This window comes from Oryctolagus cuniculus, chromosome 2 (genome assembly GCF_051225735.1).
Source record: "Oryctolagus cuniculus isolate XC-2025 breed Fujian yellow rabbit chromosome 2, ASM5122573v1, whole genome shotgun sequence".
Lineage (NCBI taxonomy): Eukaryota > Metazoa > Chordata > Mammalia > Lagomorpha > Leporidae > Oryctolagus > Oryctolagus cuniculus.
In genome coordinates, this window is record NC_142868.1 from 105,573,428 (window position 1) to 105,601,378 (window position 27,951).

The 27,951-nt window shown below is 50.6% G+C and overlaps 1 protein-coding gene across 1 annotated transcript; it reads right to left on the minus strand.

Annotated features, from left to right (window-relative positions):
* Positions 1 to 380: 380 nt before the first annotated feature.
* Positions 381 to 27,899, minus strand: SULT1C2 (sulfotransferase family 1C member 2; the record flags this gene model as incomplete). Its single annotated transcript, NM_001082711.1, is given in 9 exon segments — positions 381 to 465; positions 517 to 1,050; positions 2,781 to 2,961; positions 3,103 to 3,197; positions 3,967 to 4,093; positions 4,402 to 4,499; positions 9,188 to 9,313; positions 9,609 to 9,781; positions 27,876 to 27,899. Coding segments are annotated over 7 exon segments (891 nt in total).
* Positions 27,900 to 27,951: the final 52 nt, after the last annotated feature.

Below are 27,951 nucleotides of genomic sequence, written 5' to 3' on the forward strand. Positions count from 1 at the left end.
CTAAAACTGGGGCTCATATGCACACATGGATGCCCCGCTTGGTTAGGATGGGCGCCCCAGAGGGGCTGGCATTGAAGCTGAGACCCAGTTGTCTCCAAGCCCACGCCTATGCTTCTGTCAGTCTACTGCTGTCTGTTTCCTCAGGGCTGGCTGCACCAGGGTTATCCTCACATGTTCCTCCCCAGAATGACCGGGCACAACCCCAGGTTAAGGCCTTGACTGGCGCTCCCTGAATGGTGAGGATGGATACCAGGTTATTTCTTGTTGTTAATGTAGGAAAGTTTAATCTGATATTTGTGTCCTTATACTTATGGCATTCTTATTAAGACTAGGAAGCTAGGATACATTTCCTAGAATACTGACAATTTTACAAATCCTTGTAGTGTTCAAGTCTTATGTTTTACTTGGTTTATTAAGTCATCTTTTTTAATTTTGGAAAGAATCATTAAAATAGGCATTAGACAGCATTTTTTTTTTTAAGATTTATCCATTCATTTGAAAGTTAGAGCCACACACAGAGAGAAGGAGAGGCAGAGAGAAAGAGAGAGAGAGAGAGAAAGAGGGAGAGAGAGAGAGAGAGAGGTCCTCCATCCTCTGGCCCACTTCCCAATTGGCCGAAACAGCCAGAGCTGTGCCGATCCAAAGCCAGGAGCCAGGAGCCAGGAGCCAGGAGCCAGGAGCCAGGAGCTTCTTCCGGGTCTCCCACGCGGTTGCAGGGGCCCAAGGACTTCGGCCCTCTTGTACTGCTTTCCCAGGCCATAGCAGAGAGCTGGATCAGAAGTGGAGCAGCCGGGACTCGAACCGGCGCCCGCCCCAGGATTCTTTTTTAAAAGCGAAGCTGTGGCAGCGTTGATCCCGGTGACAGTTCTATGATTGTGTACAGTCATGATGTGCTTTCAGAGACTTCTGGCCACCCTCCTTCTTAGCTGCGTGCTGCTCAGAGCTCCAGGCAGAAGTCTATAGAGACCCCTTCCATCTTCTTCCTGTACAGCTCATCCAACCTGTGGCTCTGGGCCACGGTGAAGTGGTTCTTCCAGTCCCCCACGGTTCCTAGGAGGGAGAAGCCCAGACAGGAGTGTCATTCTAGGTCAGCAGGCTCAGCAGCCCTGAGTAAAGCACCTGAGTGCCCACCGTGGGCCTGGCCTGTCACCACTCCTCTTCAGTGGGTACCCGTCCACCTGCAGCTCTCTGCTCTGAGAAGCAGCTCTCAAGGGCCCTGTGCAGGGAGGTGATCTAACCTGAGCCAGCCCCACACCCCTGGTGTATGCCCACGATAGACATGACACAGACGTGAAAACGAACGAATTGCAGCCACACAGCCTGAGCCAAAAATCCAGAAACAAGAAAGCACATGCTATATATTCCAATATATGATATCATGAGCAGGCGAAATCAAACTACAGGGGTAGTGATTAGAATAGTGGCTAACACTGTGGGTAGAGATTGACTGGACAAGGGCATGAGAAAGAACTTTCTAGGGTGATGAAAATGTGGGTGTCTTGATTGGAGGGGCTATATTCTTGAAGTGTAGACTTAAAATCTATGTGTTTTTTAATGTAGATTACAAAAAAGATTTTGGGGGGCTGTCAGTATGGTGTAGTGGCCATATGGGTACCAGTTCGTGTGCTGGCTGCTTGCTAATGTGCCTGAGAAGTCAGCAGAGAATGGCCCAAGTGCTTGGGCCCCTGCATCTACATGGGAGACCCAGAAGAAGCTCATGGCTTCAGCCTGGCCCAGTCCTGGCTGTTGGAGCCATTTGGGAAGTGAATCAGTGGATGGAAAACATTCTCGCTCTCTTTTCCTGTAATTCTGCCTTTCAAATAAATAAAATAAATCTTTAAAAAAAGAATTTGCGAAAATATGAATGAGATACTATTTTTCACCAGCCACTAACTTAAAATAAATTTTAAGTAGCTGAATACCTTTTCCTTCCTTCCTTCCTTCCTTCCTTCCTTCCTTCCTTCCTTCCTTCCTTCCTTCCTTCCTTTCTTCCTTCCTTCCTTCCTTTCTTCCTTCCTTCCTTCCTTCCTTTCTTATTTTGATAGGCAGAGTTAGACAGAGAAAGAGAGACAGAGAGAAAGGTCTTCCTTCCATTGGTTCACCCCCCAAATGGCCACCATGGCCAGCGTGCTGCGCCGATCCGAAGCCAGAGCCAGGTACTTCCTTCTGGTCTCCCATGCAAGTGCAGGGCCCAAGCACTTGCGCCATCTTCCACTGCACTCCCGGGCCACAGCAGAGAGCTGGACTGGAAGAGGAGCAACCGGGACAGAACCGGCGCCCCAACTGGGACTAGAACCTGGAGTGCTGGCGCAGAAGGTGGAGGATTAGCCTAGCGAGCCGTGGCATTGGCCTGAATACCTTTTTCTTATTGATGCCTCTATTGGAAAATTCATGATAAGACAATCGGGAAATCGGAACTTATGTGCAAAGATGTTGACTGTGGTGCTGACCCTTCCACTCCATCCCTGCCCCAGGTCTGGACTCTTAGGGTCTTCCCAGGCATTTGTAGGTTGCACTTCCTTTGTTGTTCCATGTGAATCCTCACAAGAAGCCCCTTACATCGGGGTTAGCTTTAGGGACTCTCTATTGCCTGCAACTAACACCTGAAAAACACCCCCAGAGAGTTCTCTTCTCCACGAGGGTGCGGTTGCCAGCTTTATTAGCGGCAGTGAATTGTGGACGTGTGCTGTGTTGGACTGAATGAAAACTAATGTCATCCTGCTGAATACAGGCAGGATGCTGGAGAGAAGCGGAGGGTCTGGTCACGCGGCCCCACACACCTTTTCTCATGAAGGGGGAAATGGACTGGTCCATGATGGACTTGGGAACTGTGGAGCGGTTGATCATGGGGTTGTCTTTCATTTTCTCAAAAGAGGTCTCCTGGACAATTTTATCCAGCACAGTCTCGTCCAAGTGCTTTCCCATGAACTGCGCCACCTTCCGAATTTCACACTTTGGGTCCTGTGGATAGGAATGGAGGGGATCCGAAGGATGACTGTGAATTCTTGGAGACATCCCCTGCCTCCAGGAAATACAGCCTTCAATCAGCCTTGGAGTCCTCTGTCCCCCGCCAGAGGAGGTTGTGAAGGGGCCTTCACTCACCTTCTTGATGTCTTCATAGAAGAGGAAGAGAATCTGGTATCTGCCTTTCACTTCCCACCAACCTTTCACGTGCTCAAACCAGGAACCCCAAGCCACTGTGACAACACAGGAAAGAAAGAAGTCTACTTAAGGATCATCCAAAGCCTTCCAAGCCTCGGGGATTCTGCTGACCTCTAGTGCTTAGAGAGTAAGAAAAGCACAGTCAGGGTGCCGGTGCTGTGGCGCAGCAGGTTAACGCCCTGGCCTGCAGTGCTGGCATCCCATATGGGTGCTGGTTCTAGTCCCGGCTGCTCCACTTCCGATCTAGCTCTCTGCTGTAGCCTGGGAAAGCAGTAGAGGATGGCCCAAGTCCTTGGACCCCTGCACCCACGTGGGAGACCAGGAGGAAGTTCCTGGCTCCTGGCTTCGGATTGACCCAGCTCCGGCTGTTGAGGCCAATTGGGAGTGAACCAGCAGATGGAAGACCTCTCTCTCTCTCTCTCTCTCTCTCTGCCTGTCCTCTCTCTGTAACTCTGACTTTCAACTAAATAAACCTTAAAAAAAAAAAAAAAAGCACCGTAAGGATCAGACATACCCTGAAGAATTTCTTGCTCTGTTTGATTCTGAGGGTGGTGCAGATTGGGAAAGCCTTGGGTTATTTGTCCCAACAGGCTACCCAAGGTGAGCAAAGGCTTCTGGATGGAGTGGGAGATGTTTACGGAGACTGGTGGGCAGACACTGTGAAAGGAGCAGCCTGCACCACCCAGTCTGTCTGCGGTAGAAGCTGCATATGATGAGTCCTAAGGAAGCGCATGGCATTCTAGGACTCAAGTGCTATTTATGGTTCTCTAGAGCTGGCCGAGAGGCAGTGAGAATTTCCTTTACCTTTGCCGTTGATGAAGGTTTCAAAATACTCTTCCCAGGTGCCGGGGTCCGGGAGCACTTGATTCATCCTTTGGAAATGGTAGTAGGAAACCATGCAGTCTTTCACGTTTCGAGCGACATAAAGGAACTTTGTGGGAGGGAGAGAGGTGGGTGAAAAAAGGTCCAAGTGGATTCTTGCCGACTTGTTAAAGTGAAAGGTTGTGACCTGTAGGTACTCCTGCACCCCGGCCTGCTTGCACTGCCTTATCTATTCTTTCCTGCAGAGACCACAGAGAGGCTTTTGGGTCTGTTCTGTGAGCCCGCCCGCGGCCTGCAGCCAGCCTCCCAGGGGGAGTCGCCGACATGTGCTGCAGAACCTTGCGTCTCCTCTTACTGCTGGTGAACGCAGAGCACTTTTGGACAGTGAGGGGTGGGAGAGGCAGGAGGCCGTCCTACCTTGCAGTTGTTTTCCCAGAAAGACGGCGGCAGCAGCCGAGTGGGAAGGTGAGTCCTCAGGATCCGTGGAGAGGGCATCGCTTGAGCTTTCTCCACACCTTTGAAATAACCCAAGAAGGAGCAATGCTCAGTACAAGCACTGCCGGTAGCCGTTATGTCCCAGGTGCTGTCCACGGTATTGCTTCACCCACCTGTCCTTCCACTCCACTCTGGACTTCATACTGGGGCTGTTGCTGCTACCTTCACTTTTTTTTTTTTAAGATTTATTTTTTTTATTAGAAAGTCAGAGTTACACAGAGAGAGGAGGAGAGGTAGAGAGAGAGAGAGCGAGCGAGGAGAGAGAGAGAGAGAGAGGTCTTCCATCCTCTGGCCCACTTCCCAGTTGGCCTCAATGGCCAGAGGTGCACTGATCTGAAGCCAGGAGCCAGGAGTTTCTTCCGGGTCTCCCACGCGGATGCAGGGGCCCAAGGACTTGGGCCATCTTCTACTTCTTTCCCAGGCAATAGCAGAGAGCTGGATCAGAAGTGGAGCAGGCGGGACTCGAACCGGTGCCCATATGGGATGCCGGTGCCTCAGGCCAGGGCGTTAGCCCACTGCACCACAGCACCGCCCCATGCTACCTTCACTTTGTAGAATCTCACATGTGAGAGCTGGAAGGACTGTCACATTAATTTGTTCTGGCACTTTAAGGATGAGGGGACGGAAGACATGAACCCTGTCTCCAAAGAGCTGCCGCCTTAGTGTAGGGGTCAGGGTTTCTTGCAGAGAGTGCCCGGGGCTGGGTCAAGGTAGTGCTGGGAGCTAAGACTTCAAGGACCTGGAGTGAATTGGTGCTGTGGCCACTAGGCGAGGGACCCTGACACACCACCGATGGGTTGAAACCCATGTATGAAGGGTCAGGAGGCCTGGCCAAATAGAGGGGGTATGGTTTCTAAGAATTGGAAATAAAAGCTAATAATAAAATAGCCTTTTGTCTTAAATGTGCAGCCACAGGTTATGCCCTCAATGACTATTCATTGGGGCTGGTGTTGTGGCGTAGCAGGTAAAGCCTTCGCCTGCATGCCGACACCCTATATTGCCACTGGTTCATGTCCTGGCTTCTCCACTTCTGATCCAGCTCTCTGCTATGTCCTGGGAAAGCAGTAGAAGATGGCCCAAGTCCTTGGGACCCTGTATCCGTGTGGGAAACCCAGAAGAAGCTTCTGGCTCCTGGCTTCAGATCGGCACAGTGCCATCTGGGGAGTGAAGCAGTGAATGGAAGACCTCTCTGTCTCTACCTCTCTCTATAACTCTGTGTTTCAAATAAATAAAATAAATCTTAAAAAAATGACTACTCATGCAACAGCCCTACCTCCCTGCGTAGTGTCAGATCTAGCCGATGACTGGGGCTCCTGTCCTAGGCAGCGACTCCAAGGACCCTGGATCACTGACCCCAGCTGGCTGAGGAGCTGGGCCGTCTCCTCTTGGTGCTAGGTTTTTCAGAGATGAGAACATGGACAGAAAAACTGCCTCTCTATACCCCTGCTGCTCTTTCTGGGGGCACCCTGGCCACATTTTGCTTTTTAGAACTTCAGTGCCAGGAGAGTTACTTTGAGTGCAATGTCCACTCTCATCATGCCTTGGCTCTCCCTTGGCTCTGGGTGCCGAAAAAAAAAAAAGAAAGACTTCCCAGAGAACTCAAACCATATGCTGTCTTCATTCCACCAGCCCAGGCTTGCAACCACAATCCCAGTTTGGTTCAGAAATTCACTTTAATTATCCTAGATTGGAAACGCTCCAGTGCAGGTGCAAGATAAGGAGCCAGACAAAACAGAGCTCTTAATACAAAATTACGAAACAAATGAGCAGCAAGCCACATGAGCAAGAGCGGGGAAGAAATAAACAGAGGAGTTAAGCCCTCAGTTCTTGGGTGCCTCAACAAGGAATATAAATAACTGTTTTGGGGCCGGCGCCGTGGCTCACTTGGTTAATCCTCCGCCTGCAGCGCTGGCATCCCATATGGGCGCCGGGTTCTAGTCCCTGTTGCTCCTCTTCCAATCCAGCTCTCTGCTGTGGCCCAGGAGTGTAGTGGAGGATGGCCCAGGTGCTTGGGCCCTGCACCCGCATGGCAGACCAGGAAGAAGCACCTGGCTCCTGGCTTCAGATCGGTGCAGCGCTGACCGTGGTGGCCCTTTGGGAGGTGAACCAACGGAAGGAAGACCTTTCTCTCTGTCTCTCTCTCTCTCTCTCACTATCTATATCTCTACCTGTCAAATAAATAAAAGTAAAAAATAAAAAACTATGTTTAAAATGTGCAGAGACCCAAGAGAGAAAATTGAAAACATAGGCAAGGAGCAAGAGAATGCCAAACAGATGGGGTGATTTATGAGATTCCAGCAGTAAAAACCCTTGATGAATGGGTTTTGCAGACATAGCTGAAAGAAAAACAGTGGCCAAGCTAAGGAAGCACAAGGCAGAGACACAGGGATGAAAACCATGTGAAGAAAGGTGACGGCGGATGGAAGGGAAAGGTACAGTGGGGAAGGACTGTCAGTCTCAGCCTACGGAGCAAGACCCAGCTTATCTGCCAGGAGGTTGGACCTGGAACTGGTCCACTTCCTCCCTGGTGTTGGTGGTCCTCATCTCTCTCCCATCACACCTGGAGTCAGTAGCTACCCGGTGCCTAAAAGAGGCTTGGTCTTCTAATGGGGAAGTCTACGCGTGGTCATCACAGCCACTCCTGTGTGTCAGCAGTGACAACCAGGTAGCACCTGTGACGCTCATGGTGGGCTCGGTCCCGCTCCAGCCCCAGAGTTTTCTGTTCATGAACCCTACAGCAGACACCCCGTGGTGTGGGGCTTTATATAAAACAGTCCACTAGAGTTTTATTTATATTTTCTCCTTTCTCTCTCTTATCGTTGGGTTGCCTGTCCTCCCCAGGGCACTTGCGTGGTTGCTCAGACTCTGGGTGGTGTGAGAGCACATGCATGAGTCACAGAGGGTACCGTGGAATCTCTCTCCAGCATCGGTGTGTGGCTGCAAAGATCATGAAGCTGGGGCTGTGTGTTGCCTCTTGGGATACAGGATTGAGAAGGCACCCTTCTGGCCTCTTTGTAGCTCACCTAGTGGGGCAGGCCATGGCCATCCTCTACTGAAAGTCTACAGTTGCAGGAGTTGATGCGAGAAAAACTATGTTCTGTTTCTGATGGACACTCTGCTCCTCACTAGAGAGCTTGCCTGGGCTTTTCTCTCTCCTTTCAATCTCCTAGTGTCAGAGGTAAGACAACAGCGTTAGGGGCAGGGTGCAGAAGTAGGATCAAAAGCTGGGTGTGGGTGATCCAGGGATGGGGCCTGGAGAAGTGGTGCAGTCACGCCTGACACTTAGGTCCCTCTGCTAAGTGCCAGGCACCTGTTTCAAGCTTTTTAAAAACATGCAGTTAAGTCCACTTAATCCTCAAAGCAAATCTTTGTAGAAGGCATTCATTCTCCTGACATTTTGAGGTTAAGTAACTCAAGGCAGGTGCTGGGGTGAGTGATGCAGTCAGGACTGTCAGGATTGAAACCCTGGCGATCCATTTTTTTTTTTTTAAAGATTTAGTTATTTATTTGTCAGGCAGAGTTTCAGAGAGGCAGAGGCAGAGAGAGAGAGAGAGAGAGAGAGAGAGAGAGAGAGAGAGAGAGGTCTTCCATCCAGTGGTTCACTCTCTAAATGGCCTCAATGGCCAGCTGGGAGCCAGGAGCCAGGAGCTTCCTCTGGGTCTCCCACGTGGGTGCAGGGGCCCAAGGACTTGGGCCATCCTCCGCTGTTTTTCCAGGCACACTATCAGGGATCTGGATCGGAAGTGGAGCAGCCAGGACTCAAACCGGTACCCATGTGGGATACAGATGGCAGCTTCACTCACTGCACCACAGTGCCAGCCCTCTGCTTGTCTTTTCAAGCTTCATTTTTGTGGTCTAAAAAGAAAAAAACTTACAGGCTGAACATTACCCAAACAAGGATTCTCTATGGAACAGAAATAATTGCCTCTAAATGCACTGTGTGTGTGTGTGTGTGTGTGACTTAGGTCATCTCTGAGGGGACAGGGCTTTGGGGGATGTGATATGAAGAGAAGAGGGGTGTGAATTGCTCAGAAATAGCCCACACCTTCCCCCTGTGTCCACAGTTGCCCGTGACCCCAGGGAGGGTTTAGGAAGAAAATGCGGAGAAGGTGACTAACCTCAGCCTGCATCCTTCTTTCTTGATGACTCACTTTTGCCTGCGAGATAAATGTATAGAAAGAGGAAGGACAAGAAGGAGATGAAGGAAGTAGTTGTAGAAATGGACGGAGGGAGAGAGAAGAGACCAAGTGGAGGGGGTGGGGAGGAGAGGGGAAGCGCCCAGAGCAGGATGGAGGAGAGTGAGAAAAAGAGATGGAGAGGGACTGGTGCTGTGGCACAGAGGGTTAACGCCCTGGCCTGCAGTGCCAGCATCCCATATGGGCGCAGGTTCTAGTCGTGGCTACTCCACTTCTGATCCAGCTCTCTGCTGTGGCCTGGGAAAGCAGTGGAAGATGGCTCAAGTCCTGGGGCTCCTGCACCCACATGGGAGACCCGAAAGAAGCTCCTGGCTCCTGGCTTTGGATCAGCACAGCTCTGGCTGTTGCGGCCAAATGGGGAGTGAACCAGCAGATGGAAGACCTCTCTCCTCTCTCTGCCTCTCCTTCTCTCTCTGTGTAACTCTGACTTTCAAATAAATAAATCTTAAAAAAAAAAATGGAGAAACGGGAGAGCGAGGAGAGAGGGAAGGAAGGCCCCCGGGAGGTCTCACCAGAGGGCTGGGGTGGCCGAGCCCACTCGATGAAAGGGTGGCGGTGCTGAATGAGGGCCCGCTGGCACTTCTCCACGTCCCCGTTCTGTTCGATCATGTCCACGATTTCCTGGATCCACGTCGTCCCTGCGGTCAGAGGGAAGGGTGGGACCTTCCTCTGGTGTGAGGGCTGGGGTAGCCGCCCACCTGCCCTCGGGACGGACATCCAGGGGATGAGCTTGGAGCTCTGTGGGGGGCAGCAGAGGTGAGGCTCGCACACGCACGAGCAGTGTGCAGCAGTGCGCCGGTGGGGAGGCCTTGGACGCCGCTGGCCCATCCCCAGGGGAAGCATGCGCAGAGAGCCCGCCTCGCGAACCTAAGACGGAGCAGGTTTCTGTCTCCGGGCTCAGCAGGGCCAGGGTGTGCTGCCCCCCGCAGTCACCTGATTTGGGGTAGGTGCAGATGAGGAGATCGTCCGGCTTGGCCTCAAAGCTCTGGATCTGGCCCCAGTTGTCCACAGTTGCAGCCTGCAGGGGCACCCCTTCCACCTCCCGCAGCTGTGTCTGCTTCCCCGGTCCTGTGGCCAGCGCCATCGCGGCTCAGGGTGGGCGGGTCCTGCGGGAAGAGAACAGAGGAGATTTGTTAACAAATGTGGTAACATACACATAACATCAAATTGGCCGTTTTAACCGGTTTTAGGTGCACAGTCAGTGGCACTGGTCCGTTCACACATACAGCACCCCCATCCTTCTCCAGAAGTCCCCCAACTTCCCAAACGGAAATTCGTGTCCGTTAAACACTGATTCCTCAGCCCCTGGCAAGCACCGTTCTGCTTGGTCTGTGGACTCTGGATAGCAGATAGAGGAGGACTCGCAGTACCACTGTGGCACCTGGCAGGATGGCTTCCTTAATCCTGGGCAATATTCCATGTGTGCCGGCGCCTTATTTTGTTCGTCCATTCATTCATCCACAGACACTGGGGTCGCCTCTACTTTTCAGCTACTCTGAACCACGCTGTTATGAATGTGGGCACACAAACATCTGTCTGAATTTCTGCTTTCAATACCCTTGGGGGTCTGTCCAGATATGGAGTTTCTGGGTCATGTTGTAGTTCTATTTTTAATTTTTGGAGGATCAGCCAGGCCATTTTTCATAGCAGCTTTCACCATTTTACATCTCTTATCAGCTGGGTAGGGTTCCAATTTCTCCAACGTGTTACCAGCACTTGTTATTTTTCTGTGTTCTTTTTTTTTTAAAGATTTTATTTATTTATTTGAGAGGTAGAATCACAGACAGTAAGAGGAAGAGACAGAGAGAGAGGTCTTCCTTCCATTGGTTCACTCCCCAAAGGGCTACAATGACCAGAACTGCGCTGATTTGGAGACAGGAGCTTCTTCCTGGTTTCCCATGTGGGTGCAGGGGCCTAAGTACCTGGGCCATCTTCTACTGCTTTCCCAGGCCACAGCAGAGAGCTGGATTGGAAGAGGAGCAGCCAGGACTTGAACTGGCTCCCATAGGGGATGCTGGTGCAGCAGGCGTAGAATTAACCTACTGTGCCACGGCGCCGGCCCCTTTTCCGTGTTCTTGATTGTTTGCTACCCTGATGAGCATGAGGTGCTATCTCTTTGGGGTTTTAATTTGTGTTTATTTAATAACTAATGATGTTGAGACACCTCTCCTGTGCTGATCGGCCATTTGTGTGTCTTCTTTGAGGAAATGTTGGTTTGTCCTTTGTCCATTTCTGCTTTTTGTTTTTTCTCTCATTCTATGTTAAAAGAAGACTTTTGAAATGCACACAAAAAAGAGGGAGGCAGAAGTGGGCCACTATAACACAAGGTTAATTGGCTACTATGACTGTGGAAGACTGCTGCTAATAATGAAATACAAAAGTTAAAATCTGTCGTTTATTGAACACTTCAATTTGCCATGAGCTAGATTGATTGCCTTCTATATGTTAATTCACTTATCAAAATAGAGAATTTATTTGAAAGGCACAGTGACATACACACATACACACAGAGAAAAATCTTTTTTTTAAGATTTATTTATTTGAAAGTCAGAGTTATACACAGAGAGAAGGAGAGACAGAGAGAGAGAGAGAGAGAGAGAAAGAGAGAGGCCTTCCAACTGCTGGTTCACTCCCCAGTTAGCCACAACAGCTAGAGCTGTGCAAATCTGAAGCCAGGAGCCAGGAGCTTCCTCTGGGTCTCCCATGCAGGTGCAAGGGCCCAAGGACTTGGGCCATCTTCCACTGCTTTCCCTGGCCATAGCAGAGAGCTGGATTGGAAGTGGAGTAGCCGGGACTCGAACCAGTGCCTTACCTATATGGGATATCAGCACTGCAGGCGGCGGCTTTACCTGCTACGCCACAGCACTGGCCCCTAGAGAGAGATATCTTTTACTCACTGGACCACTCTCCAAATGACCAAAACAGCTGGGGTAGGGCTGGGCCAGGCTGAAGTCTCTGCCCTCCAGGTCTCCCACGTGGGTGGCAGAGACTCAAGCACTTGTGCCACCATTGCTGCCTCTCCGGTGCATGAGCAGGAAGCTGGATTGGAAGCGGAGAAATGGGCTCTGCAACCAGGCACTCTTGTGTGGGATGCAGACATTCCAAGCAGCGGCTTAACTAGCTGTGCCACACCACCCATGTCTCCCTTAACTCATTTGAACTCTTACACAATAGGAGCACTGGAACTGTAGCGCTGAAGAGGTCCTTACAGAAAACGTAACAGGGAGTGATTACCGGAAATCGAATGAAAGGACCTGGCTAGCTGTCCATTGACTGCCCAGTATAGTGAGGCCAGCTTTCACAGTGGCTTCTGCTTGAAGAATGAGTCAGGCCCAGAAAATTAAAGACAAATTCTTTCTGAAAAATTTCATAAAAAGCTGCTGCATTTGCAATTTGTCAAAGCAGGTGGAGTTGGGCAATACTTGAGTTTATGGTGTGATCAGCTTTGGGGAGGAGGAGGTGGGAGCCAACAGGACTTGCTGTGCTGGGCCCTTTTAGCCAACAACACAGTTTTGTGATAAAGGGATAATGACCTTCTTTGTAAATGCAAGGAAATGGAGGGTTGCATGATAGGTAACTTGCCCTGGATGGTAGCTGATGTCTGTCTACAAATCCCTTGTCCCTTGTTCCTTCCAAAAACTTGCCTTTGGGGCTTCAAAGAAGTTATAGTGAGGGCCGGCGCCGTGGCTCAATAGGCTAATCCTCCACCTTGCGGCGCCGGCACACCGGGTTCTAGTCCCGGTTGGGGCGCCGGATTCTGTCCCGGTTGCCCCTCTTCCAGGCCAGCTCTCTGCTATGGCCAGGGAGTGCAGTGGAGGATGGCCCAGGTGCTTGGGCCCTGCACCCCATGGGAGACCAGGAAAAGCACCTGGCTCCTGGCTCCTGCCAGGATCAGCGCGGTGCGCCGGCTGCAGCGGCGGCCATTGGAGGGTGAACCAGCGGCAAAGGAAGACCTTTCTCTCTCTCTCTCTCTCTCACTGTCCACTCTGCCTGTCAAAAAAAAAAAAAAAAAAAAAAAAAAAAAAAAAAAAAAAAGAAGTTATAGTGAATACATAAAAATACAAATCATGCATGTTTATGGGGTAATGTGTGATGCTTCACTACATGCATACATTGTGCAATGCTCAAATCAAATGGTGAAAACACTCAAATTTCTTTCTTCTAGCTTCAAAAAACCCAAAATACACAGCACATCATTGTTATCTGTGATCACCCTGCTTGTGCAAGAGAATACCAGAACTTATTTCTGCCTCTTGGTTTTACAATCGAAGTTACTGCCAAGACCTGGTCCTGGATCAACCAGGGGGACTGGCAAGCACGGGGCACTCACACGTCGGGTGGCAGTGGATGAACCTGGCGGAGGTTCAAGCCGTAAGAACGACTCCACCATCACGGCTTCCTTGGAGGCCAACGGGAACCCCAGCCAAGGCAGGGCTTCTGGGAGCTGAGGATGGTTGACTAAGAAGCAGTGGGGGCTCCGCCCTGCAGCTGAGGAGCTGGTCTCCGCCCACACCCGGAGTGAGCTGGGAAGGGATTCTTCTCTGAGCCTCCAGGAGGGGACACAGCCCAGCCATCACCTTGATTCTTCCCAGGGACCCCTGTCCAGACTTCTGCTTAAAGAAGTTTCTGCTAAGAAACTCTTTAAGCTGCAGACTCGGTGATCAATTGTTATGGCAGCAATAGAAAACTATTTATGCATACACCTGCATTGCTCCCCAAAGCTAGCTGGTCACCATATGGACTTTTTTTTTTTTTTTTAGATTTATGTTTATTTATTTGAAAGACAGAGTTACAGAGAGAGGTAGAGACAGAGAGAGAGAGAGGCCTTCCATCTGCTGGTTCACTCCCCAGATGTCCACAATGGCTGGACCTGTGCCGATCCAAAGCCAGGAGCCAGGAGCTTCTTCCAGGTCTCCCACATGGGTGCAGGAGCCCAAGCACTCGGACCATCTTCCACTGCTTTCCCAGGCCATAGCAGAGAGCTGGATCGGAAGAGGAGCAGCCGGGACTAGAACCTGCGCCCATATGGGATGCTGGCGCATCAGGCCAGGGCTTTAACCCCCTGCACCACAGTGCCGGCCCCCACCATATGGACTTAATTATGTCCTCCGAACTCTCCCCAGCCCGTTACGTGTCTCTCAGAGACAGGGCTTTTACGAGGTGGTCAAGTTAACACGAGGCCATGGGGCAAGCCCTAATTCAGTCTGACAAGAGCAGATCTGGACACACAGGGACTGAAGCACACAGAGGGAAAATCAGACAAGGAGGACCATCCACAAGCCAGAGACACAGGCCTTAGGGAGCACCACACCTGCCAGTGTCTCGTCTTCAGATTCCGGCCTCCGGAACTGAGAAGCAACACTGTTCTGCTGCCTCGGTTCCCTCGCCTGGTATTAAGTTACAGCAGCCTGAGCTAACAGACACACATACCTTTGGTTGAAGCTCAGAAACCCACTTTTTCTTTTGGAATAAATGAATAAATAAAAATATTTTGAAATAAATGAAATAATCATTAGTCTTGACCTTCCTATATTAGTTGTACCACTGCATAAACAGATAGTAGAGGTCACTTCTCTTTATAGAATCATTCCAACAAAGACATGAACAATAAATTAAAGGATTGTTATGTTCCTTGCTGCCCTTAATGAATTAAAGAATCTAGGCAGTTGACACTCATGACTTTTTTTTTGACAGGCAGAGTGGACAGTGAGAGAGAGAGAGACAGAGAGAAAGGTCTTCCTTTTCTGTTGGTTCACCCCTCAATGGCTGCTATGGCCGGCGCACCAGGCTGATCTGAAGCCAGGAGCCAGGTGCTTCTCTTGGTCTCCCATGTGGGTGCAGGGCCCAAGGACTTGGGCCATCCTCCACTGCCTTCCCAGGCCACAGCAGAGAGCTGGCCTGGAAGAGGGGCAACCGGGACAGAATCTGGCGCCCCGACCGGGACTAGAACCTGGGGTGCCAGCGCCACAGGCGGAGGATTAGCCTATTGAACTGCAGCGCCGGCACACACTCATGACTTCTACCATCACAAAAAGAAAGATGATTGGGGCCAGTGCTGTGGCTTAGTGGGTAAAGCTACCACCTGCAGTGCTGGCATCCCATATAGGTGCTGGTTCTAGTCACGGATGTTCCACTTCTGATCCAGCTCGCTGCTACGACCTGGGAAAGCAGTAGAAGATGGCCCAAGTCCTTGAGCTCCTGCACCCACATGGGAGACCCAGAGGAAGCTCTTGGTTCCTGGCTTCAGATGGGCACAGCTCTGGCTGTCTCTCTCTCCCTGTGCCTCTCCTTCTCTTTCTGTGTAACTCTGACTTTCAAATAAATAAATAAATCTTTAAAAAGAAAGAAATTCAATCAAATGTTGTGTAGTTCTTGATGAAGAACACACAACCCAAGAAGCAGTCCTGTCAAAAACACTGAACGTAAATCGCTGAATACCAATTCATGGGAAATTCAGAGAACACAGGGACATGTTAAAGTGCATCACACGAAGTCAGCAAACTCTAGACATGCGAAAGCCCATGGGACAGTAATGCACTTCCTTTGTATAAATTTCAAGAGACTTTGAAAATAAAGATTTAGAGGAACCTGAATATTAAAAAGAATTCAAGAGATAAGAAACCCTAAAAGGGCATGCCTAAGGAAGCCACAGGCAGGTGGCTCTGTTGCTGCTTGGGACAGCCGCATCCTGTACCAGAGTGCCAAGGTCCCAGTCCCGGCTCCACTTCTGACCACAGATTCTGGCTAATGCATACCCTGGGTGGGAGCTCAAGTTGTTGGGTCACTGCCACCCGTGTGAATTCTGGGTTCCTGGCTTTGACCTGTTTGGGGGAGTGAGCCAGTGAATGGAAGATCTCTGTGTCTATCTGTCTCTGTATTTTTCTCTGCCATTTACATACATGTAAATGAGTGAATGAAAGAATAAATAAATAAAATGACAAATCTAAACTACGATGTTTAGGGATGTTTCCTTAAGTGGCAAAACTAAAAAGACTATAAAGATACATAGGGAGTTATCATCTTCAACCTCAGGATTTATTTATTTATTTGAAAGGCAGAATTGAGAGACTGAGAGAGAGAGAGAGAGAGAGAGATCTTCCATCCACTGGCTCATTCCCCAAATGGTCACAATAGCCAGAGCTGGGCCAGGTCAAAGCCAGGAGCCAGGATCTTCACCTGGGTTTCCTACATTGGGGCAGGGACATAAGCACTTGGGCCATCATCTGCTGCTTTCCAACTGTATTAACAGGGAGCTGGATTGGAAGTGGAGCAGCCAGGACTAGAACTGGTGCCCATAAGGAATGCTAATGCTGCAGATGGTGGCTTCACCAGCTACGCGCTGGCCCTGACAGTGGCTACTTCTAAAGAGAGAGGAATGGGACACCTGGCCATGTCTACAGGAGAAGATCCTCTGTGGGCTTCCGGGGGAGGTTGGCAAGGTCCCACATCCTGGCCTGGGTGCCAGCCACAAGGACTTTGCCTTATAACCATACCTCAGCGATATACTTGCTTTGTTTAATTTCAATATTTGTGGTATACTTGGTATGGTTAGCAAGGAAAATGTGCTTCCAGAATATGAAACCTGGAGGATAGTGCAGGAAACGGGTGGAACATTCTGACCGAGGAAGCAGGTGGGGGCCCAGGAGCACGGGGAGCAAGGCGAGCCCCGAGGGTCGGACTCTGGCGCCTTGAGCGCTGAGGTGGGAGAGTGTCTGGAAATGGGCATGAGAACAGGAAGGAAGCCCTGGGAAGAGCCTGCCAGGAGAAAGCGTATTTCTCCTAGGGCAACAGGAAGCTGCCAGACCCTTGCAGAGCAGAAAAGCCTGCTCCAGCCGGCGCCGCGGCTCAATAGGCTAATCCTCCACCTAGCGGCACCAGCACACCGGGTTCTAGTCCTGGTTGGGGCGCCAGATTCTGTCCCGGTTGCACCTCTTCCAGGCCAGCTCTCTGCTGTGACCTGGGAGTGCAGTGGAGGATGGCCCAAGTGCTTGGGCCCTGCACCCGCATGGGAGACCAGGAGAAGCACCTGGCTCCTGCCATCGGATCAGCGCAATGCGCCAGCCGCAGCGCAACGGCTGCGGCGGCCATTGGAGGGTGAACTAACGGCAAAAGGAAGACCTTTCTCTCTGTCTCTCTCTCTCTCACTGTCCACTCTGGCTGAAAAAAAAAAAAAAAGCCTGCTCCAGCCTGGTGGGACTTCAGAAAGTTCCCTCTTGGTGGAGGCAAGCTAGGGCTGGAGTGGGGCCCAGCCGGGGAGAGGGAATCAGAGCGTGTTGTAGTAACTCAGATGGGAGCTGGTGGCCACGGCCTTGCTTAGGGTGTGGCAGGGGCGACAGAGAGGAGTGAGTGGATGTAGGAAACCTCTGGGAGGTAGAATCAATAGCACTTAATAATTAATCTGGTGTGAGCTGATGGGCAGCCCGGGGGAAGTTCAAGCTTGAATCCGATGGGGAGAAGGAGGGGTCACTGGAGGTGAGCAGCTCCTCTGTCGGGTGGGGAAGAGGACCATGGGTCCAACCTGCAGAGTATATGTGCGTCATCCAGAGAGTGGGCTGTGCGCAGGTGGACATGTGAGCTTAGGGCTCTGGCCTGCAGATAGTGACTTGAGAACCTTTCACTCGCCATATTGATCAAGGGGGTTAGGCAGTGTGCTCTGGGGAGGTAGGTAGTGTTTGATGGTCTGGGTGTGGCCCTGGGACTGTGTGAGAGAAGAGTAGCATCAGGGGATTGCAAATAGGGGGTAGAAAAGTGGAATTAAAACATGGTTATTGGCCGGCGCTGTGGCTCACTAGGCTAATCCTCCGCCTTGCAGCGCCGGCACACCGGGTTCTAGTCCCGGTCGGGGTGCCGGATTCTGTCCCGGTTGCCCCTCTTCCAGGCCAGCTCTCTGCTGTGGCCAGGGAGTGCAGTGGAGGATGGCCCAAGTGCTTGGGCCCTGCACCCCATGGGAGACCAGGAGAAGCACCTGGCTCCTGCCATCGGATCAGCGCAATGCGCCGGCCGCAGCGCACCGGCCACGGCGGCCATTGGAGGGTGAACCAACGGCAAAAAAGGAAGACCTTTCTCTCTGTCTCTCTCTCTCACTGTCCACTCTGCCTGTCAAGAAAAAAAAAATTAAAAAAAAAAACATGGTTATTTGGGGCTGAACATTTTTGAAATCCATGAATACAACAGATTATCAAAGACTTTATGGGGAAAATGCCTATTATGATGGGATGGCATAGTCTCTGTGTCTAAAAATGCTACAGTTCTTGCTCTGCCACCATACAACTACTGCTTACAGGTGTAGTCCCACTGGGGTAGGGCACTGGGTCTGGTCCCCTTTGCCGGCTTAGCCCTTAGCAAAGGCTGGGGTGAAAGGAAGACCCTCAGGGACACAAGGCATAGTCACAGCCAGAGAAACTGAGCTGGCCCTTGGGGGTGGGAAGGGGACTGGAAAGGTAGGGGTGGGTGGGGAAGAGGGAGCAGCGTGGGAAAGAGAGGGACCAGCGCAGGTTGCAGGGAGCTCCCCTAGGCCGTCTCAGGGCCCCGGATTTCTAGGTCTGACTCCGTGACAGCTATTCTGCTGTCGGTTACAAATGTCTCCTATGTCATTCTTAGGTACCTTGGACTCCTTCCTGTCTTGAGGTGCTCTACCTATACATTAACACCTACGTGGACAGAGATTTAAAAAGTAAATAAACACAGCCTTGCTTTCAAGCTGTGTTCTTACCTTCAAGTTGCAGCTGAAACCCCACGGCCTGAGCAAGGGTCAGTGGGCACGGGAAGCACATTCCAGGGAAGCAGGAAGCTATGGCAGTGGCAGAGGCCCAAATGACCACCGTGCCAGAGGCAACGGGGCCTTCAGCAGGTGGAAGGCCCCCCGGGAGGCTCTGAGCCTGGCCCTGCACAGTTGGGGCCGTCACTGGGAGAATTGGAACTGGACAGGAGCACTCTCCCGCGCTTGGCCTGACGCACGACAACCCGCCTCGGTACAGTGCTCACCCACGCATGCTCCTTGTCTCAGCTTCAGTGCCTGCAGGCTCCAGGCTGTCTGGAGGAACCATGGAGGCACACACTGCTCCTTCCTCTCGGTCGCCCGCTAGTGTCCTCACGTGGGCTCTACAGTGCTAGGAGCTACAGTGCCGTGAGCAGCCACCGCTTGAAGCGGCTTCCCCCAAAGTCATAGCTGATGAAAGGGGACATCATGCAACCTGCCAGCAGAACTCTCACTCCCGGCTCGTCCTTTCCTATCTCTCATGCATTTAGCATATAAATCAGGCTCCATTCAGATCAAGCTAACCCCTTGTTGTTATCAGCCATAGTCTGGCTGCTTTCTGACACTCAAGGCCTTCCACCCACCCAACAGCTGAACTGAACAACTTGCTGTCCCCTACACACATCCTGCAGTTTCCTGCCCTGCTGTGTCACTCCTATTATCCTGTCTACCAAAAACGCCCCTACTCTGTTTCCACGGTGTCAGATGCTTCTGCTTTGTAGCCATCTTTCCCTTAAAGCCTTGTGTTCTAACTGACAGGAAGCTCTACCGTGAACCACCCACCATAAACGTTGTAAAAATAACAGTCTTACTGACTCTAATCCACATAGCACACTGCTCACCCATTCAACTGTACAGTTCAGCAGGTTTTAATTGTGCAAGCAACACAATAAAGTATAGGACATTTTCATCACTCTGTAAAGAACCCTTGTACCCGTCAACACGCAGCCCCTATTCCTCTCTCTTTCCTGGCCTTAGGTTAACCACACATCTACTTTGTGTCCCTGTAGATTTGCCCACGTGGACACGTTCTGTAAATGGGATCATATCCCATGGGATCGTCTGTGTTATGTCTTGAATGTGCCCCCAATGCTCATGTGTTGGAAACTTAACCCCCCAATACCACAGTGCTGCGAGAGGGCTCTTTATGGGGGCATTGATGTCCTGTGTTTTCCTACAATAGAGAGTTCGGCCTCCTCTTGCTCTGCCCCTCGCCTGTTGCATACGCAGGAAGAAGGCCCTCACCAGATCCCCAGCTTGCACATCCCGGCCTTCAGAACTACGAGCCAAATAACCATCGAGTCAAACTCAGGTATTCCTTATAGCAGCACAAAATGCCCTAAGATGATATGATTAATTTGTCTTTCTTTTATACCGATCTTACCTTTCCATTTTAATGAATACATCAATTACCTTCCCCAAGACCCAATTGTCCTAGCTGTAATACTGACACCTAGGTGGGACTACCTCTAACTCTTCCAGTTAGATATATATATCTAGTTATATATATATATATTATATTATTATATAATACATATATTATATATTATATATTATATCTATATCCAGGGTTTTTTTTTTTTTTTTGGACAGGCAGAGTGGACGGTCAGAGAGACAGAGAGAAAGGTCTTCCTTTTTTCTGTTGGTTCACCCCCTAGTGGCTGCTGCGGCTGGCGCGCTTTGGTTGGCGCACTGCGCTGATCTGAAGCCAGGAGAAAGGTGCTTCTCTTGGTCTCCCATGCGGGTGCAGGGCACAAGAACTTGGGCCATCCTCCACTGCATTCCTGGGCCACAGCAGAGAGCTGGACTGGAAGAGGAGCAACCGGGACTAGAACCTGGGGTGCCGGCGCTGCAGGCGGAGGATTAGCCAAGTGAGCCGCGACACCAGCCCCAGTGCCATTTTTTAAAAAGATTTATTTATTTATTTGAAAGTCAGAGTCACGCAGAGAGAGAGGAAAGGCAGAGAGAGAGAGAGGTCTTCCATCCATTGGTTCACTCCCCAAATGACCACAAAAACCAGAGCTGGGCTGATCTGAAGCCAGGAGCCAGGAGCCAGGAGCTTCTTCCAGATCTCTCACGTGGGTGCAGAAGCCCAAAGACTTGGGCCACCTTCTACTGCTTTCCCAGGCCACATAAGAGAGCTGGATTGGAAGTGGAGCAGCTGGGACTCAAACCGGCACCCATATGGGATGCTAGCACTGCAGGTGGTGACATTACCTGCTATGCCACAGTGCTGCCTCCCCCCCCACCCCCCGCCGAAATTTCTATGCTGAGAACTAGGTAAAGTTAGCCTGCTTTGGAGTTAGGGAAGATTCTACATAGCTGCTTCTGCCCACCAATCAGACCAAAGCTGCCACGGGTGTTAAGCGGGATCTGATGGTGATGGCTTACTTGGAAAAGTAAGCTGCCCCATTCACAGGTGTCAAGACGATAGTGGCTATGTCCCCATGGGCTGGCTCCAAAGAGCCATGGAGCCAGGTCTCCCCTGGACGCAGCCTTCCTGACTTGGCCTGCCTCCTCCTGCAGGTGCACCTGCCTGAGTGCACTTTCTAACACTTGCTTCAGTCGCTGTGAGCACGACCAAGTGAACAGAGGAGCTGTTTCTGCAGATCCCATGCCTTCACTGGGCACAACCCCACGGCTCTCTTACTCTGTGGATCTTGCTTGTGAGACAGGGGCCGGCTCTGCACTCTCCTGCTCTGTGCCCTCGTTTCTGACCAGCCACCATTCTCAGGAGGTCACCTTCTTCCCTGAGCTCTGCTCCATGGCTTGATTCTGCCTCTGTTTTCTTGCTGAATTCTTGTCCAATCTCCCAGGGAAAGAGGGCTCAGCTCTTTCTCTCTCCCTCACTTTCTTTCTTTTCTTTATTTATTTGAAAGGCAGAGTTGCAGAGAGGCAGAGGGAGAGGGAGAGAGAGAGAGAGTCGGTCTTCCATCCATTGGTTCACCCCCTAGATAGCCACAATAGCCAGAGCTTTGCCGACCCGAAGCCAGGAGCCAGGAGCTTCCTCCGGGTCTCCCACAAGGACTTGGGCCATCTTCCACTGCTTTCTCAGGCCATAGCAGAGAGCTGGATCAGAAGCCGAGCCGAGCAGCCGGGCCTCGAACCAGCGCCCATATGGGAATGCCGGCACTGCAGGTGGTGGCTTTATCCACTACGCCACAGTGCCGGCCCCTCTCCCTCACTTTCTACCACTCTCCTGTCTTTCAACTTCTCTTCTTGGCTGCTCTCCTGTGGCAGATTGATGGCTGCTCCCAGGGACATGGTTAGCACTGAGGAAGAGAGAGGCCTTGAGATGTCAGACATAATGAAGAATCATGTGTGTTAGTTTCGGGCATCTGTCGGGGAAGGAGGGGCTTGCCTTAAAAGACAGAAAATGACGATTATTCCACAGTTCTGGAGGGCAGAGTTCTGAGAGCAAGTTGTCAGAGAGGCTGGCTCCTTCCGAGGGATGTGGCCTTCCTCCCGGCTTCCAGTGGCGTTACCCCAATCTCTGCCTGCACATGGTGCTCCCCTTACACCCTCTCCGTGACCAAATGTCCTCTTTCCGGAAGGACGCCCATCATACTGCATTAGCACCCGCTCTGCTGATCTCATCCTTCCCTGGTCATCCACAAGACCGCTGCCCAAATGAGGCCACACCCACAGGCCCTGGGAGTTAAGACTTCAACATTTCTTTGTTGGGAGGGGAACGCAATTGAATCCAAAACACATTAAGATCATTTTTTGAAACTTGGACAAAATGTCTGGAAGTCTCTTTAAAATTTTCCACAAAACTTTCCAGACTTCATTTATTATTTCCTCTCAGTTGTCTCTCTGTCCCAAGGCACTGGCCTTGGGTAAGTGCAATTATCTCTTGTTCTGTTTACTAACTCGCTTTGTGGAGGTCCGGTTTTCTCCTTCCGACTCATTTAGAGTGTAGGGGGAATTTAGGGGTGCGCTGTGGGTGTCTGTTTTAATCCTGAGACCTCAGTACCCATCTAAGCATTGTTTCTCGGGAAAATGTCTTTCAAGCTTCAAAAGACAAAGTGTACTCTGAGCACAGTTAATTTTTAATGGGAGATTCCTCCGTGAACTCTGTGCAGGTTTCTGGGTCTCTGTTGTCATCTCTGTGTGCGACAGTAGCCCCACTCTCCTGAAGCAGAGAAAAGCCGTCATGTGACCAGCAATTCACCAGGTCTTCCCACAGTCCCAACATGCTTTTAGGATTTCTCAAGTTACTAAGTAATGTCTTATCTTTTACGTATGTTAAGACGTTGAATGGGCCGGCGCCGCGGCTCACTAGGCTAATCCTCCGCCTTGCGGCACTGGCACACCGGGTTCTAGTCCTGGTCGGGGCGCCGGATTCTGTCCTGGTTGCCCCTCTTCCGGGCCAGCTCTCTGCTGTGGCCTGGGAGTGCAGTGGAGGATGGCCCAGGTGCTTGGGCCCTGCACCCCATGGGAGACCAGGATAAGTACCTGGCTCCTGCCATCGGATCAGCGCGGTGCGCCGGCATCGGCGGCCATTGGAGGGTGAACCAACAGCAAAAAGGAAGACATTTCTCTCTGTCTCTCTCTCTCTCACTGTCCACTCTGCCTGTAAAAAAAAAAAAAAAAAGATGTTGACTGGCCGAGCAAATGAACTTATAATAGTGAGTGAAACAGCATGTTATGAGACAGGTTGTTCAATCTGATCCTATGCTTGTAAAAATGCTTTGTTGACCTCCGACTCTATGGAGAAATAGCTCAACAAAGCCTGTTGGAGACCCCTGCCTTGCCATAGTCATCTCTGGGACGGGGTTGTATCGCTCTGGTCTGCGGGGACCACCCCTTGTCAGATGTGGTTAAAACACAGCCTGGCTCCTGCTGCTCCTGGGATCTGATTCAATGGGGATGACCGTCCTGTGGCCCCAGATGGCTCCTGGGCAGGTGCCACAACCTCTTATGTAACTGGCAGTACTACTGCCCCTTCCAGTGAGAGCAGTGACGATTCTGTAATTAGATTTTAATGTTGGCTTCATATTGTTCAGAGGTGAGACTCCACCCGGGTCTCCCACATGGGTAGCAGGGGCCCAAGCACTTGGGCCATCTTCTGCTGCTTTTCCCAGGCCATTAGCGAGAGTCTGGATCGGCAGTGGGGCAGCTGGAACAGGAACCGTATGGGTGCCCATAGAGGATGTGTGTGTCAGAGGTGGTGGCTTTCCCCTCTACCCCTCCCTTCCTGAGGCCTGAGTTTAGGGAACAGGGTGGGCTGGGCTCCACTGCCCCTTCTGCTCTCTTCATTTGTGCAGCTTTGGACCCTGCTGGACAGGATGGGACAGGAAATGGCCAACCTGGGGCTTTTCATGACCTCTGACCTGGCAGATATAGGAAGCTGAATCTTTCTCTTGTGGACACTTGGGCATCCTCTCTGGAGATTCTCAGCCCTGCACTCCCTCTCCGGCCATTCCTGTGCCTTGGGTGCACGTGCCCCAGCCAAGGGCCTTCCCCACAGCTCCTGGGCACTGGGAGTAGCCCCACCAAGCTCTCCAGATCTCTCCAGGAAGACTTGAAACCTGGAGTCCCTAAGGACACTCCTGGTGCAGAGACTCCATACCCTGAAGGCTGGAGAGCATGGAGGGGGCATGTGGCTGCCCCTGCTGCCCGGCAGGCACACTGTCTCCCCAGGGAGCTCTTCTCCAGTCTGGTCCCCTTTCTACATTCCTGCCTTTAGTACTTTTGACCAGGTGAGAATTCCAAGACACAGGGAGCAATTTCTTGAAGATCCTCTTTGAAGTCCTGATGTGGGAGTTCTATCTCAGGCTTATTTTGGTAGTTGCTGTTTATTATATTGGCACCTAAGCTATAACCAAGGCAGAAAGAGTTCTGGTTTATAACTTTGCAAATCAGGAAAATAACACACACCCAAAGGAGTACAAGTGTGCAGCTGGGACACTACCAATGCCCCAGAAATCCTTCACCCAACTTCTCAGTCCCTTCCCTGCCTCAAAAGTGACTTCCTCTGTATCCAGCCTTATCTAACACTACTGATTGGTACTGCCTGGTTTTCTGCATTAAATTCTGTTGAACCAGATGGAATTGCCAATATTTTGCAATCACTTCTGTCCTTCGTATGGCAATCTCATTAGGTTCATCCTATTAGAAACAAGGTGAACTTCATCCGTCTTTTGCTCAACATTGTGTCTGCGAAGGTCGCTCATACTGTTATATAGTAATGTTTTTTTTTTTTACCTTGCATTTATTTTTGCTCTGTTTTCCCATTGTGTCGCAAAAGCGTAAGAAGCCAGCAGGGGTCTGGGAGGAGCACGGTTCCGTTTGTTACCTTAGATTTGCGGAGGTCTAGCTTTTGGATGTACTGCTGGCTTTCCAAGGTGGTTGTGCCAATGCACTCACCCACCCTTAATGCCTGGGATATAGACTTTATCAGGCTCCAGTCTCTGTTCCTTAGCTTGCCTTCCCTCTGTAAGGAGAAACACATTCAACTAAAGGAGTGACACAGTGGTCAAGTCAGAGACAAGAGCCAATCACCAAGGCTCAGGATTCCTCCTGTAGTTGACAGGTCAATGCCAGTCTTTGCAGAAACTCACAGACCCTGATTAAACAGAGCAACACCCACTCTACCAGTAGACCCTGGGCAGACTGGAGCCCACCTCTGCTGGTCCCTCCCTGACAAACCAATCAAAGGAAGGCTACACACACTCCACAGTGTCCAACCAGAGACCCACACATGAGCTGATCACACACTGCTCCTCGCCAACTTTGGTTATAATATTCACTGGTTCTCCTCGTTCAAGGATTCTGGGAATGGGCATTTGCTGCCTGGCTCCTTGCCCGCCCTGCACATTGCAAGTAACTGCCTGCTTTCTTCTACCACCGCCGTGTCAGTGATTGCCTTGCTGTGCTCAGCAAGTGGACTGTTTCGGGTGAGTTCTTCTATAGCAATACCATGTACCAGCAACAGCAGAGGAAAAAAGAACATTTAAGAATGATACCATTTGCCTGGCATTGTGGTGTAACATGTTAAACTACTGCCTTTGACTCAGGCATCCCTATGGGTACTAGTTCAAGTCCTGGCTGTTCCACTTCCCATCCAGCTCTCTGCTAATGGCCAGGGAAAAGAAGTGGAAGATGGCTCAAGTGCTTGGGCCCCTGCACCCATGTGGGAGATCCAGAAGAACTCATGGTTCCTAGCTTCAGGCTGGCCCGGCACTGGCTGCTGGGGCCATTTGGGGAATGAACCAAGAGGATGGAAGCTCTCCCTCCCTGTCTCTCTCTCGCTCTCTGTAACTCTGACTTTCAAAATAAATAGGCAAATATTAAAAAGATACCATTTATGACAATATCACAAAGCATCAAATACTTAGGAGTGAATCTTTTTTTTTTTGACAGGCAGAGTTAGTGAGAGAGAGAGAGAGAGAGAGAGAGAGACAGAGAGAATGGTCTTCCTTCTGTTGGTTCACCCCCCAAATGGCCGCTACGGCGCAGGCCGGGAGTGAATCTAACGTAGGATACATATGCTACTTCTTGAAAAGCTAGACATGTTAACTAAAAGTTACAAATATCCATTTACTTGTGTTATGTTCATACTGGAAAATCCAATAATGTAACAATGTCATTTCTCTTTAAACCCATCTGGCCTCCAGAGCTTCCTACTCCAATAGACTTCTCTCTAGAAATTGTTAAGAGTTCTTGACCACCCAAATACGTGGTGGGACAATCCAGTCTGGCATTTCTTTTTTTTTTTTAAGGTTTATTTATTCATTTGAAAGTCAGAGTTATGGATAGGGACACACACACACACACACACACACACGGTGGGGGAGGGGAGAGAGAGAGATCTTTCATTTGTTGGTTTACTCCCCAGATAGCCACAATGGCCAGGGCTGGACCAGGACAAAGCTAGGAGCTTCATCAGGGCTTCCTACCTGGGTAGCAAGGCCCCAAACACTTGGGCCATCTCTGCTCTTTTTCCAACAGCAATCGCAGGAAGCTGGATGGAACGGGGCAGCTGGGACATGAGCTGAAGCCCCCATGGGATGCTGGTGCGCAGATGATGCTTTGCCCACTACGCCACAGTGCTGGCCCCTTGTCTGTAGTTTTATCTCCAGGAGCATCTGCCCAGTGTGGGTGTCAGCCGATCTGACCAGGATTTCTTTGGGCAGTATACATCTTGTCCTTGAAGCTATTAGTGTTCAAGTGACTGAACTACCTTAGTTTATTGTTTAGTGACTTCCTTAAAATTCCTTAAAATTTCTCTTCCTGATACTAATGATGGTGTAATAATGGTCTTATGCTAATGACTGTGATATGGGCTAGGTAAGGAGTTAGCGAACAAAGGAGCCGAGAGGTTTCCAACAGTCTCTGTTCCTCTGCCCTGCTAAAATAATAAAAAACAAAACCCAAAAAACTCCACCCTTGTCCATGCCAGTTCAACACCCCACCTTCCCATGATGCACCTGAGCCTCCCCATCATACAGAAGACACCATGGTGAACACGTGTGTGCTGAGCTCCACGTGGAGATGCCACGGAACCTTCCCAGGGATCGTCAGGTGCCCTGGGTCCTGCCCCATCCTTTACCCCATCTGTATATTCAGTTAGGGCACCACCTCCTCCCCAATAAAGGGAGTGGCTGAACTCAGGGGGCAGGGTTCTCCCTCATGAGGTGGTCCACATTCACTTCTGAGTGTGTACCACCTCTTCCATTTCTTTATATTAACCTGCTCCCATTCTTGTATCTTTCTGTCTCTCTGCTTTGGAGTCATCTCTTATGCTAAGACAAGAACCTAGAATAAAATCCAGTACTCCACAATGGTAGGAAATTCACGCTTTTCATCTTAGGTTCAGATCTCAGCAGCTGGTGAGGCAGCTGCTATTGTAGTTTTTTGTTAGGAGGACCGGAGGGGCACCTAAACCAGCTGGCTCCAAGTCACCCCGGCAGGCCACTTCCCCAGTTCAGGCTTTTGAACACACACTTCTCTGTGTTTTAAGCCCCTTTCTATAGCTTTGTTTCCTGGTCAGAGTAGAATAGTAGGATTGGCCCAAACACGGGAAGTTTCCCAAGTTGGGCCATTTTCCTGGAGACAAGCTTCCAGGCAGAAGTTCTGGAGGCAAATGGCCTCAGCTACTTTCTCACAGCACAGCTGCTCCTGCGACCCCAGAGAGAGCGAGCCCTGGACCATATCTGTCAGTTATAATTCACTTTATCCTCTGGGGAAACTATTTGCCCATCCTTGAGGTCTTGTATGCTATGTGTAAAAGGTAATTCAGTGGTTCTAGGGGTGGAGCAGCATCATCTAAAAAAATTTCATTTATCAAAGTCATCTGTAGTTTATTCTCTAGTAAGGGGCTAAAAATCCCACCCGATTTTCAAAGATAGTAGCATATTTTATGTTCAATGCTTTAGTCCGTTTCATTTAGAGGAGAGCATCACAGATAGGTTACCTGTCTGTCTCCGACTACTTACAGTTGGTGTTAGAGGCAGGAAGCTGGGGTGCAGGTTACAGTTGTGCTGAAACAGGCTATCTGCGAGGCTCGCAGTC